Here is a 16,395-nt window from a genome sequence, read left to right on the forward strand (position 1 = left end):
TCACGACGCCAGGACAGCGGAGTCAATCACCACCTTCCGGAGACACCTGAAACCCCACCTCTTTAAGGAATACCTAGGATAGGATAAAGTAATCCTTCTCACCCCCCTTAAAATATGTAGATGCACTATTGTAAAGTGGCTGTTCCACTGGATGTCATAAGGTGAATGCACCAATTTGTAAGTCGCTCTGGATAAGAGCGTCTGCTAAATGACTTAAATGTAAATGTAAATGATATAGGTACAAAATTAACTAAATTACACTTGAGACCTCCATTTTGAGTCGTCCTTTCCAACCATAAAGCATATCAGTCTGTTTTTGCATAGGCCAGTGGTTTTCAACCCTCTCCTTGGGGAACCCCGGACGTTTCACAATTTTGTTGTAGCCCTAAACAAGCAAACCCCATTGTTTTAATGGGCTTGATTCAAGGGCTTGATGATTAGTTGACACGTTGAATGTGTGTGCTAGCTGTGGAATACAGTGGAATGTCTGGGGGTCCTCTAGAAGAGGTTTTAAAACCTCTGGCATATGGTTGTACTACAAAAACAATTCCCCATTACGGAGACACACAGATAAATATGTTTTTCTTCGTATATGAGAATTACCTTTAGACGAACTCTCCTCAACCGTTTATGACTTTTACTCATTTTATATTAAGACATCCTTCAGATTGGACCTGTACAACGATAGAAAAATAATAAACAAATACATTTTTAATAAAATGCTTGAACATTTTAATACAATACTTACAGTTACACAGAATTATCTTGTCCAGGCAAAGTAATGTCTTTGAACATGAGGATGACTGTCCTATGCAAACTATCAACTCGACTGAGCCAATCAATTTAATAATTTGTTGACTGCGTTTGCGTCATAGGCTCATATATTATGTCATGACAACATACACTATTACGCCAACTACAACAGCGCACCACGCCGGGAGATTTATACATTTTCTGATCATATACGACATCTCCAAAAAAGTTTAAAATGTAACGTAACCCAAATCACGTTGATTCAATGGGGTTTTATATATCAATGTTTCCCTCTGGTGGCAAGAACCGAAAGAGACATAAATCGATGTCGAGCCGATTGTCATCAGTCTGCACTCCGCAAACTAACTTCTGAACTTTTGAACTTTTGATATGTGGTGTAAGATATATGGTAATTTTTTGTCATTTTGCAATCATTTATTTATTAGTCTGCATAGACAGAATGGTTGTCTATCTCCAATTATGTATATAAATAAGCCCACATAACTGTCAAGAGGTTTTGTGCATGTTTCGGCCAGCAGAGGGCTCCGCTCGCTCTTTTCTATGGGTCGCTTCACGCGCTCACGGTAGTAGTTATCGCGCTAGGCTAGCCTGCAGATTGACAAATTCAGTTGAGACGGGGCTGAGCGTCAGATGTAGAAGCCAAGGGAAAGAGAGGAGGCTGGAGACGGAGACCAGTTGAAAACCGTACTTGTCAAGTTCTTGGACCGACGGTGTAAGGCGCCGCACATGAGCTCTACAATGATTCAGAGGAGTGGGGAAAGTGGCGTAGGTGTAACTTAGTTAGTTAATAGCTAACTATCCTCAATTCGTGAAAATACTGGCTAAGTACCCGTAGAAAGTTGTAACAACTTGTTAAATGTTCAATTAATACAACACACAAGAAAACAGTTTCTTAAATTGCAGTTGCTAGCTAGCTAACAAGCTAAAGCTAGCTAGCTAATGAAGGATGAAGGATTTCGAGGTGTCAACCGAAAGCGAACATGGGTTATTATTAATTGGTCTTTACACTTACTGATAATTTCAAAATAATATTTCAATTCTATCGTAAACAATGTGAAGAGGGGTTTGTTCTCTGCCCACTTCATTTTATGGATAAAGAATCAGACATGAAAAATGAACAAATGAATGAAAGTTAAATCAGGGTCCATATCATTTGGATCAAAAAATAACATAATACCAGAGTCTCTCAAATGTAATATTAATTGTCGTTAATTTTAAAATAAAATATTCTAACTCACTGAAATCTTCTGACATAGTCCCAAAATAAGTAGTCAAGAGTTTCTGGGTCACAACCACAAAATACACATTTGTTATCAGTAACTATTTTGAATCTAGGTATAATAAAGGTCTTTACAGGGTAGATGCTATTAATGAGTTTGTATGATACTTCTTTCACCTTATTAGATACACAATATTTGCCAGACAACAGCGATACTTTGTTCCAGTTCACTTGTCCTAGGGCTGCATTCCAGTATATTTTAGCAGAGGGAATAGTAACATCTTGACAGTTTCTTATATACATGTTATTACATTTATAGTTTAAGATGTCAATTCCTTCTAGCTATATTGAGGCTACAAAGAAAGCATGGAACAGGGGGAGACGAAAAATAATCCTGAATCCTCACCAGACACAGGTGAGTTACTGTCAAAATGCGTAGGTAGCTTAATAATGATGTACACAAAAAAATGTGCTACACTCGCAATAACATCTGCTTACCATGTGTATGTGACCAATACAATTTGATTTGACTAGGCTAATCAAACTCAAGTCAACATAATTTCTCAGACTCTGTGGCGCAAGTAGAGGATAGTGCTTTGGCGCCCTCATGTGGCGACCAAATGGACAGCACAGGTGATGCGAATTTGGAGTCCATGTCGTCATGCCAGGATATCAACTTGATGGATCAGAAGCTCAGACCCATTGAACAGCAATTCCAGTACCTGCTAACTAAAGCAGATGAGTTTCAAACAAACCTTTTATCCAGGTAACGTTAGTCAGTTAGGAAAGTTGTTAATGCAGTCTAAGATAATGATAGGTAGAGGTTAGGTGAGTCAATGAATAGGGCAGCTTAACTATGCAATTACATTAGTAGGGTTTACATTTATTGTTTATTTATCAAAGGGGTTAAAGTAATACATAATGAAGCCCTGTCCTGTGACATAACCGTGTGTGTGTTGTCTGCAGGAGTGACGTTCTGCAGAAGGAAATCTTTGCTTGCGTGGTTCCTACTTTCCTGCGGACCTGTCAGCCCTACTTCACTTACCTGGAGTCGACAGCTCGCAGCACCCTGCCCCAGCGCAGGCCTCTACCCATGTACATCCGCTCACGAGTAAGAGCCTCGAAACTCAACCCTACTCGTATGAATCTGTCCTTAATTCATGCACCTTGGTTGGAAAGGGAGGTAGAGGCAGTGATCCCTTCCCTTTGCACTCTTTATTGATATTAAATGTATTCTACACTTCAAACCAACATAAATGTCTCTGTGAATCAACTTTGGACAAGAATATAGGCTTAGGAGAGGTTTGAGAACTAATAGAGAAGGATCAAGAGCGATGTTGTAGACTGAGAGTGGTGTGTATAGAGTAAGTGTGTGTATTTGTCTGTCTGTATTTATGTGTTTGTCCATCTCTCCAGTTGTTAGACTTCTCCCAGAAGCTGTGTGCGAGGCTGGAGCAGCTGGTCTTGACCTATGCCTCCTTTGACTTTCTCTCTCTGGAGGAGGCTGAGCCGGCCAGGTACTGTACTTACCAGAAGAGGCTGGTTGGAGGATGGCCTCATTGTAATGTCTGGAATGGAGTAGATGGAATGGAGTCAAACATGGGGTTTCCATGTGTTTGATACCGTTTCATTTATACCATTCCAGCCATTACAATGAGCCATTTGGCATAGCTCCTCCCACCAGCCTCCTGTGGTACTTACAACATAACATCTGAAAGCTGTGAGCCACCACAAACACACAGATGCACATACAAACGCATATTGCCGCTGTCGGGTAAAAACCTCATCTCCAAAACAGACACTTTTCAAGAAATTGAAAAAACTCCCATATTATTATTATTTTCAACAAACATTATATTTTGACATTTCTGAAGCTGTTTTGAATACATTTTCTTGGTCTTAGAGTCATGAAACGTTCAGATTACATTGAGAGTTAGTGCTTTCAACACGATTTTAGTTGCAAGGTTTTCATCAGAGAGTGACGATATGTACCAACACCTACTCTTGAATACCTGTATTTAGATCCACAAATGGAACATTGCGGAGTATGACCCAAATATATAGAGGACAGATGCATGGACTTGTCAACCCTTATTCTCATTTGTCTGACATTCATTCCACAATTCTTCATCCAACCATTTATGTATCTATCATTCTCCCTCTCGCTCCATTCCAGTGTCTCCCATTTCTACATTGGCAAGTGTCAGATAGACCGTGTGGGACTGTCCATATACAGGTACTGTCGTTTAGCCCCGTACCTGGCTGGGGTCCACACTGGTCTGTACAAACGCATGCGCTGGAATGTGGAGAGACCCAGCAAGAGCCTACAGGAGGAAACGGATGGCGAGAAGGAGGGACATCCAGAGGAGGACAGGCCAGTAGCAGGGAAAGAGCAAGCCACCGAGACAGAGTAGTGAGTGAGAGAGAGAGGGAGGGTGGTAGAGAAAGGGTTAAAGTAAGGCATGACATGTCAATAACCAATCATTGTAATATTAGTGCCAAGAGAACTTTGGGACTCTTTTGAACTGAGATGTTCGATGACAATGTACATTTTGTAATTCAGGCCTAAGAACAGTCGATCAGATGGCATCTCACTGCCTCTGTGTGACTGTGTGTGTGACTGTGCGTGTGTGTTTCTCGAGCAGCTACTTCCTGTGCTACGAGGAAGTCACTGAGGAGCCAGCTGAGGGGGGCGATGGAGTGGGTAAAGGGGAGACGGTTGCTATAGGCAATGTGGTTAAGATGTGGTCAATCGGTCAGTGGGTCCAAATGCAGCCTGAACCCATAAAAGATGACATCTACGAATGGTACAAAGTCACACTCAGATCGCTACGCAACACTCTTTCATCTTTGACTTGTTTAAAGAATACTTAAGAGTAACTTTTCTCTGTATACATCAATGATGTCGCTCTTGCTGCTGGTGATTCTCTAATCCACCTCTATGCAGACGACACCATTCTGTATACGTCTGGCCCTTCTTTGGACACTGTGTTAACTAACCTCCAGACAAGCTTCAATGCTATACAACTCTCCTTCCGTGGCCTCCAACTGCTCTTAAATGCATGCAAAACTAAATGCATGCTCTTCAACCGATCGCTGCCCACACCTACCCACCGGTCCAGCATCACTACTCTGGACGGTTCTGACTTAGAATATGTGGACCACTACAAATACCTAGGTGTCTGGTTAGACTGTAAACTCTCTTTCCAGACTCCTATTAAGCATCTCCAATCCAAAATTAAATCTAGAATTGGCTTCCTATTTCGCAACAACGCCTCCTTCACTCACACGGCCAAACATACCCTCTTAAAACTGACTATCCTACTGATCCTTGACTTCGGCATTGCACCTGTACATAGCCAATCTGTAAATAGCCCACCCAACTACCTCATCACTATATTATTATTTATTTGGCTCCTTTGCACCCCAGTACCGCTACTTGCAGACTCATCTTCTGCACACCTATCACCCCAGTGTTTTAATTTGCTATACTGTAATAATTTCGCCACTATGGCCTATTTATTGCCTCACCCCTCCCTTATCCTACCTCATTTGCACACGTTGTATATAGACTTTCTCTATTGTATTATTGACTCCATGTTTGTTTTATTCCATGTGTAACTCTGTTGTTTGTGTCACACTGCTTTGCTTTATCTTGGCCAGGTCACAGTTGTAAAATGAGAGTCTAGTTGAGAACAAGTTATCTGGTTAAGTAAAGGTGAATGAATTTTTAAAAAAAATAAAAAGTACTGTGTGTGTGTGTGTGTTCATTCCAGGGTGCTGTGCTGTGTTCCACAGGCTGGGTACCACAGGCTGTTGTGTCTGGGAGTGGAAGAGCCCTCTGCCTGCGCCGCTACTGACTGCCTTGTGGGGATGTTGTTTTCTCAACAGAGCCCAGTGGCAGGCCCCAGTCATGAAACAACATAACAGAGACAAGCCACTGTTCTAGTACTGCCTTTGGTCATATCAGGTTCTCGTTGATTAAACGATTTAACATGGCTTATTGTTAGTTTTACATTGTGTTATGTTTGGCTAATGTTTTCAAATCCAAGTAACTATTAGGAAGGACTTTTAAGGGCTGAACTCTCGTTCCTACTAGCCAATGTTTTCCTTAAGGTTCCTTACGTATTGTATAAAAATGAATATAATTTATAAAGACAGCAAGTTTTATTACCAATTCCCTACCAGCTAGTGATACATTTGAACTGTATCTGATGTCTGTTCATATTCAAGGTTTTATTGAGCGCTAATGTATGTTACTGTATTGTGTGGTTGTTGGAAATCATTTTGTATGATGTTAAGAATAAAAGTATTGACCTGTCATTCATTTGTACGGGAGCATTATTTTATGAAATAAAACAATTTATTGAAAATATATTATTGTGTTTCATTAAACAAAAATACTTTTAGATTTTAAAAACATGGGGTCTCTGTACTGTACTCAAAGTGTAAATGATTTGTTGTCCAATTTGTAAGTCGCTCTGGATAAGAGCGTCTGCTAAATGACTTAAATGTAAATGTAAATGTTTGTAAACAATGGCCAACTGTGACAACTAGGCAGAATGAAGACCGTTCTGTTTCAGAATACTTTTCCTTGCCGCAGTTATTTTTTGCTCACATGAACCATCTAGAGGTGACATCGCAATGTCTTACGGTGGGCTCCAAAATTACTGGCACCCCTGACTGGCAATGCGCAAACAATACTTTAAACAATATAAACAATATAATTATAGAGAACTCAAAATACCAATGTGAGAAATACTATACTTTAATGGAACCCACCAAAATAATTTATTGATTTAATTAAAAATCAATGTCCTCCAAATCAAGGTTTCACAATTAATGGCACCCTTAAATATTATTGTAAATAACATCTACCGAAATTAAACCTTTTAATGAACTATATTGAGCCATTACAGCACTTCCTTTTTCACTAGGGTATAAAAATGAGGTAACACGCATGCAATATCCCTTTGTCATCCAACACCATGAAGAAAATAAAAGTTTAAAAGGGACAGATGTTTGTAGACCTTCAAAAATCTGGTAATGGCTACAAGAAGATCCACAAATGATGGAATATACCACTGAGCACTGCCAGGGAAATTATTTAAACATTCAAAAGATATGGAACAGTTAAAAACCTCATGGGTAGAGGACGCAAATGCATTTTGCTCTCCAGGTTAGGGAGGAGGATTGTGAGAAGAGAAGCAACAAAATCCCCAAGAATCACTGTGAAAGAATTGCAGGCCTTGGTGGCGTCTTGGGGTCACCTGGTTTAAAAAGACTCCACCTCCACAACCACAGGCTCTTTGGAAGGGTTGCCAGAAAAAAGCCCTTAATGACCCCGAAGATACAGACGCAAGCGCTTGGAGTTTGCCAAACATCATTTAAATTATGATTGGAAGAAGGTGCTCTGGTCAGATGAGACCAAAATTGAGCATTTTGGTCAGATACAGCATTGGCATGTTTGGCGTCGAAAACAGAGATGCATACAAGGAGAGGCATCTCATACACGTGGTGAAATATGGTGGTGGGTCAGTGATGTTTTGGGGCTGTTTTAATTCCATAGGTCCAGGGGCACTGGTCCAGGGGCACTGGTTAAGATTGATGATGTAATGAATTCCACCAAGTATCAAGCAATTTTTGCTGACAATCTGGTTGCATCTGCCAGAAGGCTGGGACTTGCCCGGGTCAGGAAACTGGCACTGTTCCAGAAGGCTTTCCCCCTGAATGACCACATCAAGTTGGAATACATCCATTGTGTTTCTCTGCCTCGTTCCTCCAACAGAGATGTAGTCTGGATCAACCCCAAATACTTTGTTGCAGAAGACGATGAAGAGGTTGTAACATCAAGCAGCACAATGCCTGATAATCCTCTTGCTCTCGACGTCAGTCACCTTTTTGAAGCAGTTCTCACAGACTGATGTTTCTGATGTAACCACAAAGGTCTGTGGGAAAGCCTGTGCAAGACCAGGCTCAGATGGAGACAGAGAGGAACAAACCAAAGGTGACAAACCTTGATATTGTTCCTGTTATTCTTGTCAGGAAAGTATTTGACTCTGTCTTCCCAGATTCATGTACAATCAAGCAGAAATACGGTTCATGGGAAGCTGTCCCACTTTGCAATGATATGGTAGAGCACATACATATCCAGGTTCAGAAAGAGGCATTGAAATACCAGAACCAAAGACTGTTCTTACGCACTCTGAAGAAGCTCAACGATGAGCCAGACAAGATGGCCAAATTCTTAGAAGACGTCTCACTCTCTATCAGGAGCAAGTTCTTCAGGACTTTCCATGAGTGGCCATTGGTTAAAGCCCAGCTATACCCAGACATACGGTCTCTGCTGGTCTGCGATATCATGGTCCGAGAGGTTATGGCTCACCTGAGGTCTACCTTGACCTTCGCCAAGGACACCAAGAAGAGTGATGACCGGCCATACTTCATCAACATCCCGGTCAAGAGAGAGACTAGCACTCCGGATGATACAGGTAGAACACTGTTACTGTTGGTGTGGTACATTCAGAATCAGGCCTCGTCTCTTGTAAATGACTTGTATTCCACAATGTTCTTTCATTCACAATTTCATGACAAAATCCGATGTAGAGTAAACAGCTACATGTAAAAGTCAGCTAACCAGTTGGACAAGAACAACTTGAACTCCTTCCTTCCGCTCAAATGTCCTATCTTGTCACATTTCCATGTCCCCTAGACAAGACCAAGCTGGAGCTTTGCATTGAGAAAGCCAGCACTGACAGAATGAAGATTACTCCTCACCCCACTTGAGAAGGTAAGCTACGCTGTATTCTGTGTTGTCTCATTGATAATATCGGTCAACTTGAATGTTGTCTGTCCTGTACTGAGCTGCAGCTTCAGCATTGAACAGTTGCAGATGGTGATGGCTTCCTGAGGTTTTTTTCCCACCACAGGAGGCCTCTGAGGAGAGGTGGGCTAATAATAACGTCTGGGTTGGAGTAACTGGAATGGCATCAAACACATGGAAACCGTGTGTTTGATGTGTTCGATAACATTCCGTTGGTGCCATTCCAGCCATTACTATGAGCCTGTCCTCCCCAATTAAGGTGCCTGTAGTTTCGACTCACCAACTCTCTTTGTTCACAGGAACCCGAACCCTTCTGGATGAAGGGATGGATGACAATGATGGAGGAGGAAAATAATAAAAAGAAAAAGAAGGAGAAGAAGGGGTTAGTTTTTCCGTAGGAAAAAAAACAGAGAAAGATTTGTGGATGGAGGATTGTCGCAGACAAACCAAGCGTATGGACGCACACACATTTACACAGAGGTAGATATAACAACAAGTCCTACCTCAGATCCCAAACAGACAACATGTGTGGCCTGGCTAATAGCATGTCTTATTTTCCATTTTGGGATACAGGATGTGTATTTATAGCGTGTTCTCTGTAATATTTTATTTGAAATATAAACATAGTTTATTTTATGTATTTTGCATGACTTTTTATTCTAAAGACATATCTTTTATATGACTTTTATTTCTGATATATTTCTTTAAATCCATATAGAGGAGCCTGATTCTCAATGTAACCAATAACCATCCATTTGATTGTTTATGGTGTAGCCTAATAATCTGTGTTTTTAACATGTGGGTTTTGATTAGATAAACACATTTACTTTGCTGAAAATACAGTATGTTTAGAATTTGGGTTTTTGTGATCATTTAGAGGACTTTTCAAATGAATTAGTTAATTAACAGCAATTAACATTTGGTGTATAAATACGCTTTAAATAAAAACACTTCCATGAATAGTCTAGTTATCTGAAGCGGATCATTTACAAGAATAAATGGTACAAAGAGTAGAATATGAAATGTTGTAGCTGCTTCTGAGGATTGTTTGGCCGAAAGTGGAAAAAAATCTAGTTGGACCCCTGGACATTTCTAACACTTCTTGACAATCTTGCTCAGAAATGCAGCAAGACCACAGCTGTAATGTAAGGCAGGTGTTTGGAAAGGAGAGCTCACCTCTACATTCAGTAGTCTACATGATATGACCAAGTAGTACCATAGTGGGGCAGCATGGGATTATAGCTTCGCAACCTCGGTGTGTAAGTGATGATGACGGAACTCCCTCAATCATAACCATGTTAAGATATTTTTCGGATTCTTTATTTAAAAACAATATAACACTTTGTACAAAGATATTACTTGTAAATTAGAATGCATATCAGTTATGTAGTCTATCAAACGTATCAGGTCTGAGGTTTTTAGGAGTACATACATTCATGATGTGATTCCAAGGAATGAAGGGAATTATTAACCTGGAAAAGGTCTTTGTAAGCCTGGGCACCAGTCTTGCTAACATTCCACTCCTTGTCACCCCTGTCAAAGACATGGTGCCCAGGCTAGGTCTTTGTACCTTCTTACATATAAATACAATTCAAATCTAATTCAAATGACATACAGTATTACATATGAGACTTCTGTAACCTTCTTGCACTTTACACATTGACATTCTTCAGTCTCCAAATAGGGACCAAGCTGAAACAACACAGATACAGGAGTGTTGTAAGCATGGTGTGGCTCATACAATGTGTGGAAGTAAAAATGGGAGATCATGTGTTTCATTTAGGAGATAAAAACCACGCAAATGAATTGCATATTATGTTTTGTATTGTTGAAGGAGTTTTATTTGCCTACTGTAACCTACGGTTTGTACATAGTCCGCATATGTCCTCTCTAGAGAATCTAGATGTACTGTATCCTGTACAGCCAATCAATACAATTTCCAGCTTCCAGCTTTTAATGCAATTGCACACTCCTGTGTGTAGAAAGCTGGTACCCACAAAAGATGATCTCAGGTCTGATGTTTTTACATAATCCATTTAAATCCCCTTATTCTAAAGAGCTTGCTATATGGAGTCCCTTCAAAAGCAATTTCTTAGGTCTAGTCCGAAATTATATCATATACCCTACTACCTACATAGTGCACTACTTCTAACCAGAGCCCTATGTGGGCTATATAGGGAATAGGGTGCCATTTGAGAGACACTCCCAGTGTTCCCCAGTCACACGTAGCGTCCACTGGACTTGATCTCCGGACACAGGCGGGCCTCCAGGTCCTCTATCTTCATGGACTCTTTCCGGCTGGTCAGACTGGCGGCACGCGTGATCTTGGTCAGCGTCTCCTCGTAGGGCGGCGGCAGGTAGACCATGACGAACACACTGTCCGACATGTCAGAGCTGCTGCTGGTGCGGCGTTCGCCGTGGCTGGTGAGCGAGGAGAGGAACTCTTCGCTGCTCTCGGGGTCCTGGAGGTCCAGGGTGATGATTTGGGCCAGGCTGAGCTTTGGAGAGGAGCACCTCCAGTAGGCCAGGAGTACCAGGAGGCCCAGCATGAGGAGGGAGGTGACCGGGAGGACCACGTAGAGGAGCAGCTCTGACCTCCCTTCCTGGTTGAGGTTCAGATCATTCCAGTTGTAGCCCTGGTGGTTTTGAAGGGGAAAGGGTTAATAAATCATAAATCACGTAAATTGAAAGGACAGAAAAAAGATTCCCATAAAATACATTCAGGACTATTTTGAAGAATTTAAATCAGAAAATCAGTAATGTGTTCCACTGGATCAGTGTTGATCCTTTTCCATCTTCTCAAACCTGAACATACATGGTTGTGAAATCAAGATATCCTACAGAGGCTCAATAGAGCTTATGCCTTTTGATATTGCCTGAGTGTTATATTCCCCTGTTGACACAATCAGTGTCCCAAATTCACCAGACCAATCGGTTTCAGTGCTCAGATAACGCTGATCCTCATCTGGATGACTGACTAAAGACCGATCAACATTACTCCACTCTGCTGAAAGCTTTTCTTCGCCATTGCCCTGACATGAACTGCACTCACAAGCACTCAACATAGACATGACATCCAATACTATTTTAAGGCACTCAACTAACAACAGCAAGTGTGTAACCTGCAAAAGTCTGTATAGCCCAAAGTATGTGGAGTCTGGCTTAAGTACCTTGGACAGCGATCCTCCAGTGAGGAAAAATAAAAGATAATATAAAATAAATTAAAAATTAAAAAGTATTTTTCAGAATGATTTTCAGTCTGCTTGTTAGATTGTTAAACCACTATGCCACCTACCTACTCCTGGGTGTCAAGCAAAAAAAGTTAACTCAAAATCTGCAGCAGCTCTCCAGGACTCGGGTTGCCTACCAAAACTCTCTGGGTCTCACAGCAGTCTATATGTAAAGACAACCACTGAATCAGACTCACTCAGTAACAACAAGCTGATGATCCCTTACCTGTAATTGTCTCTCCACCATGGGGGGAGAAGGTGACCCAGTCACCCAATCCATGGACCCTCTGCCGGCTGGCCCAAACTTCATCCAGCTGCTGTCCAGTAGCGTTCTCATGCTGCCGTGGTGTCGTAGTAGGCAAACAAGGGCCAAACTGAGTAGCAGAACTCAAGACAAACACGTCCGAATACTAAGCGAGCGCGCGAAACAGAGGGCGATTTGGTCGGTAGCGATCCAGCTGTGTGTCCCTCGGTGCCCGAACAGAGTTTGACAGAGAAAGCAGTGCAGCCAGGGTAAGGGGGGGGGGGGGAGTGGTGAGGCATATCGTGTGCTATAAGCAGAGCAGAACAGGATCCAGGCCAGGGAACCGCCCAATGACTGTGGAGCTAAAAGTCCAAGGGCAATCTCCTCTGGGGGGATTTGAGGTAGCTAGTTTTGGCTTTATTGAAGTGAATAGAGGCAGGGAGGGAGGGGACAATGGTTGTCCCCATTTGTCAGTCAACATCGGTGTGATGATGGTAGCTGTATCGAGAGTCTAGACTGGTAGCCACATGGAAATGACTTGGGCAGGATAATTGAATATCTTACAATACAGACGATAAGATGAAATATAGATTACACAGCTGCTGCTGGACCATTGAGGTTGGTGTTGTTTTGTTTTATTTTCACATACACCAGATAGGTGCAGTGAAATGTCTTGTTTGTTGGCTCACATCAACACCATTATCTCAGAAACCCTGGACCTACTCCAATTTGCATACTGCCCCAACAGATCCACAGATGATGCAATCTCTATTGCACTCCACACTTCCCTTTCCCACCTGGACAAAAGGAACACCTATATGAGAATGCTATTCATTGACTACAGCTCAGCGTTCAACACCATAGTTCCCTCAAAGCTCATCACTAAGCTAAGGACCCTGGGACTAAACACCTCCCTCTGCAACTGGATCCTGGACTTCCTGATGGGCCGCCCCCGGGTGGTAAGGGTATGTAACAACACATCTGCCACACTGATCCTCAACACAGGGGCCCCTCAGGGGTGAGTGCTCAGTCTCCTCCTGCACTCCCTGTTCACCAATGACTGCATGTCCAAGCATGACTCCAACACCATCATTAAGTCACTGACAACGATGAGAGCCTACAGGGAGGAGATCAGTGACTTGGCAGTGTGGTGCCAGGATAACAACCTCTCCCTCAACGTGATCAAGACAAAGGACTACAGAAAAAGGAGGACCGAGCACGTCCCCATTCTCATTGACGGTGCTGTAGTGGAGCAGGTTGAGTGCTTCAAGTTCTTTGGTGTCCACATCACCAACAAACTATCATGGTCCAAATACACCAAGACAGGCGTGAAGAGGGCACGACAACGACTATTCCCCCTTAGGAGACTGAAAAGATTTGTCATGGGTCCTGAGATCCTCAAAATGTTCTACAGCTGCACCAGCGTGAACTGCAACTGCACGGCCTACGACTGCAAAGCACTACAGAGAGTAGTGCGTACGGCCCAGTATATCACTGGGGCCAAGTTTCCTGCCATCCAGGTCCTCTTTCCCAGGCGGTGTCAGAGGAAGGCCTAAAAAAAATGCAATAGACTCCAGCCACCCTAGTCATAGATTGTTCTCTCTGCTACCGCACGGCAAGAAGTACCGAAGCGTCATGTCTAGGTCAAAAAGGCTTCTTAACAGCTTCTACTCCCAAGCCGTAAGACTCTTGAACAGTTGATCAAATGGCTACCCGAACTATTTTCATTGTCCCCACCCACCACCATTTTTACACTGCTGCTACTCTCTGTTTATTATCCATGCATAGTCACTTTACCTCTACCTACATGTACATATTACCTCAATGACCTCGACTAACCGGTGTCCCCGCACATTGACTCTGTACTGGTACCCCCTGTATATAGCCTCGCTACTGTTATTTTATTGTTGCTACTTAATTATTTGTTATATTTCTATTTTATTTTATTTCTATTTTCTTAATTGTTTTTAAGGGCTTGTAAGTAAACATTTCACTGTAAGGGCTACACCTGTTGTATCCGGCGCATGTGACAAATACAATTCGATTTTGATTTGATTTGACGCACACACACCCTTGATAGGAACCTAAAATCCTGACTCAAACAGGTCCGTTTGCTCTTTGGTTTCAGGCATAGGACGGACAGAGCTAAAGAGGTCACACTGACGGATAAGAGATTGAGGTTGTGACGGAGTGCCAAATATCCCACAGACAGCAGCCAAACACGACATGTCCAGTAATGAAGTGATGCATTAGAACAGTGGGACAGAGAGTAAAGGTCAGGATTTAGGACAAGGAAACATAAGGTTTACAGGAATTAATCCTTTATAAAGGGTATTAATGGTGTTAAAAGCTGACCTGGCATTTAGGTTGGACACCATCGGCTGTCAACCATCAACTAGAGTCATCAAGAAATGTATTGGATGAAACATTTGGCATGGAAATATAGGTCTCTGTGTACTGTCTGTGTGACCTCAATTTGTGTGATTTTTCTTACTGTGTGTCATCAGAAAACACAATGTGATAACATTATATTCAAGTTTCAACAATAATCATATCTCTTTTATACGACCGTTTACCTCCAAACGTTGTGAACCTGTTGCTGTCTCTACTGCCCCTCGTGTAAAACCATTTACATATAGAATGTCTTGTCACACAAAGCCATGTCACTATTTGCCAGTGAAATGTTTCAACTAGTTACACAGTTGAAGTCGGAAGTTTACATACACTTATGTTGAAGTCATTAAAACTCGTTTCTCAACCACTCCACAAATTTCTAGTTACATCCTCTGAGTCAATTGGAGGTGTACATGTGGATGTATTTCAAGGCCTACCTTCAAACTCAGTGCCTCTTTGCTTGACATCATGGGAAAATCAAAAGAAATCAGCCAAGACCTCAGTACAAACAATAGTACGCAAATATAAACACCATGGGACCACACAGCCATCATACCGCTCAGGAAGGAGACTCGTTCTGTCTTCTAGAGATGAACATACTTTGGTGCAAAAAGTGCAAATCAATCCCAGAAGGACCTTGTGAAGGTGCTGGAGGAAACAGGTACAAAAGTAAAACAAGTCCTATATCGACATAACCTGAAAGCCACCGCTCCAAAACCACCATAAAAATGCCAGACTACAGTTTGAAACTGCACATGGGGACAAAGATCATACCTTTTGGAGAAATGTCCTCTGGTCTGATGAAACAAAAATAGAACTGTTTGGCCATAATGACCATCGTTATTTTTGGAGGAAAAAGGGGGAGGCTTGCAAGCTGAAGAACACCATCCCAACCGTGAAGCATCATGTTGTGGGGGTGCTTTGCTGCAGGAGGAACTGGTGCACTTCACAAAATAGATGCCATCACGAGGGAGAAAAATTATGTGGATATATTGAAGCAACATCTCAAGACATCAGTCAGGAAGTTAAATCTTGGTCGCAAATGGGTCTTCCAAATGGACAATGACCCCAAGCATACTTCCAAAGTTGTGGCAAAATGGCTTAAGGACAACAAAGTCAAATTAATGGAGTGGCCATCACAAAGCCCTGAACTCAATCCTATAGAAGATTTGTGGGCAGAACTGAAAAAGCATGTGCAAGCATGGAGGCCTACAAACCTGATTCATTTACACCAGCTCTGTCAGGAGGAATGGGCCAAAAATCACCCAACTTATTGTGGGAAGCTTGTGGAAGGCTACCCAAAACATTTAATCCAAGTTAAACAATTTAAAGGCAACGCTAACAAATACTAATTGAGTGTATGTAAACTTCTGACCCACTGGGAATGTGATTAAAGAAATAAAAGCTGAAATAAATCATTCTCTCTACTATTATTCTTACATTTCACATTCTTAAAATAAACTGGTGATCCTAATTGAACTAAGACAGGGAATTTTTACTACTACCCCTGATTAAATGTCAGGAACTGAGTTTAAATGTATTTGGCTATGGTGTATATAAACTTCCGACTTCAACTGTATAAAAGCATTTGAGACAAAAATATATATATATATAACACCATTGTAATGTATGCTTTATTTGACCAAATCCTGACATGTACTGTTAGCCACTGCCAGCGGTCTTTACCTTTAGCTCAGACACCAGATGCTTT

The 16,395-nt window shown here is 41.8% G+C and overlaps 2 protein-coding genes across 10 annotated transcripts; one reads left to right on the forward strand and one right to left on the reverse strand.

Annotated features, from left to right (window-relative positions):
• Positions 1-1,275: 1,275 nt before the first annotated feature.
• LOC124003959 (UPF0575 protein C19orf67 homolog) lies at positions 1,276-6,316 on the forward strand. 9 transcript variants are annotated; one of them, XM_046312637.1, is made up of 8 exons: positions 1,276-1,539; positions 2,313-2,408; positions 2,561-2,759; positions 2,960-3,104; positions 3,410-3,510; positions 4,170-4,406; positions 4,639-4,800; positions 5,770-6,316. In XM_046312637.1, the coding sequence occupies exons 2-8, from the start codon at positions 2,360-2,362 to the stop codon at positions 5,918-5,920; spliced, it is 1,044 nt and encodes a 347-aa protein (XP_046168593.1). In that variant the 5' UTR covers positions 1,276-1,539; positions 2,313-2,359; the 3' UTR covers positions 5,921-6,316. The 9 variants fall into 9 exon arrangements, with proteins under 9 accessions (XP_046168593.1, XP_046168598.1, XP_046168590.1 ...); XM_046312642.1 differs by having other exon boundaries at positions 2,336-2,408; positions 2,528-2,759; XM_046312634.1 differs by having other exon boundaries at positions 2,336-2,408.
• A 3,810-nt stretch (positions 6,317-10,126) lies between these two features.
• LOC124004384 (small integral membrane protein 28-like) lies at positions 10,127-12,543 on the reverse strand. The gene is made up of 2 exons (XM_046313239.1): positions 12,273-12,543; positions 10,127-11,452 (listed from the first exon to the last, which is right to left on the reverse strand). The coding sequence occupies exons 1-2, from the start codon at positions 12,381-12,383 to the stop codon at positions 11,036-11,038; spliced, it is 528 nt and encodes a 175-aa protein (XP_046169195.1). The 5' UTR covers positions 12,384-12,543; the 3' UTR covers positions 10,127-11,035.
• Positions 12,544-16,395: the final 3,852 nt, after the last annotated feature.

The sequence above is a fragment of the Oncorhynchus gorbuscha genome, linkage group LG18 (assembly GCF_021184085.1).
Source record: "Oncorhynchus gorbuscha isolate QuinsamMale2020 ecotype Even-year linkage group LG18, OgorEven_v1.0, whole genome shotgun sequence".
NCBI lineage: Eukaryota > Metazoa > Chordata > Actinopteri > Salmoniformes > Salmonidae > Oncorhynchus > Oncorhynchus gorbuscha.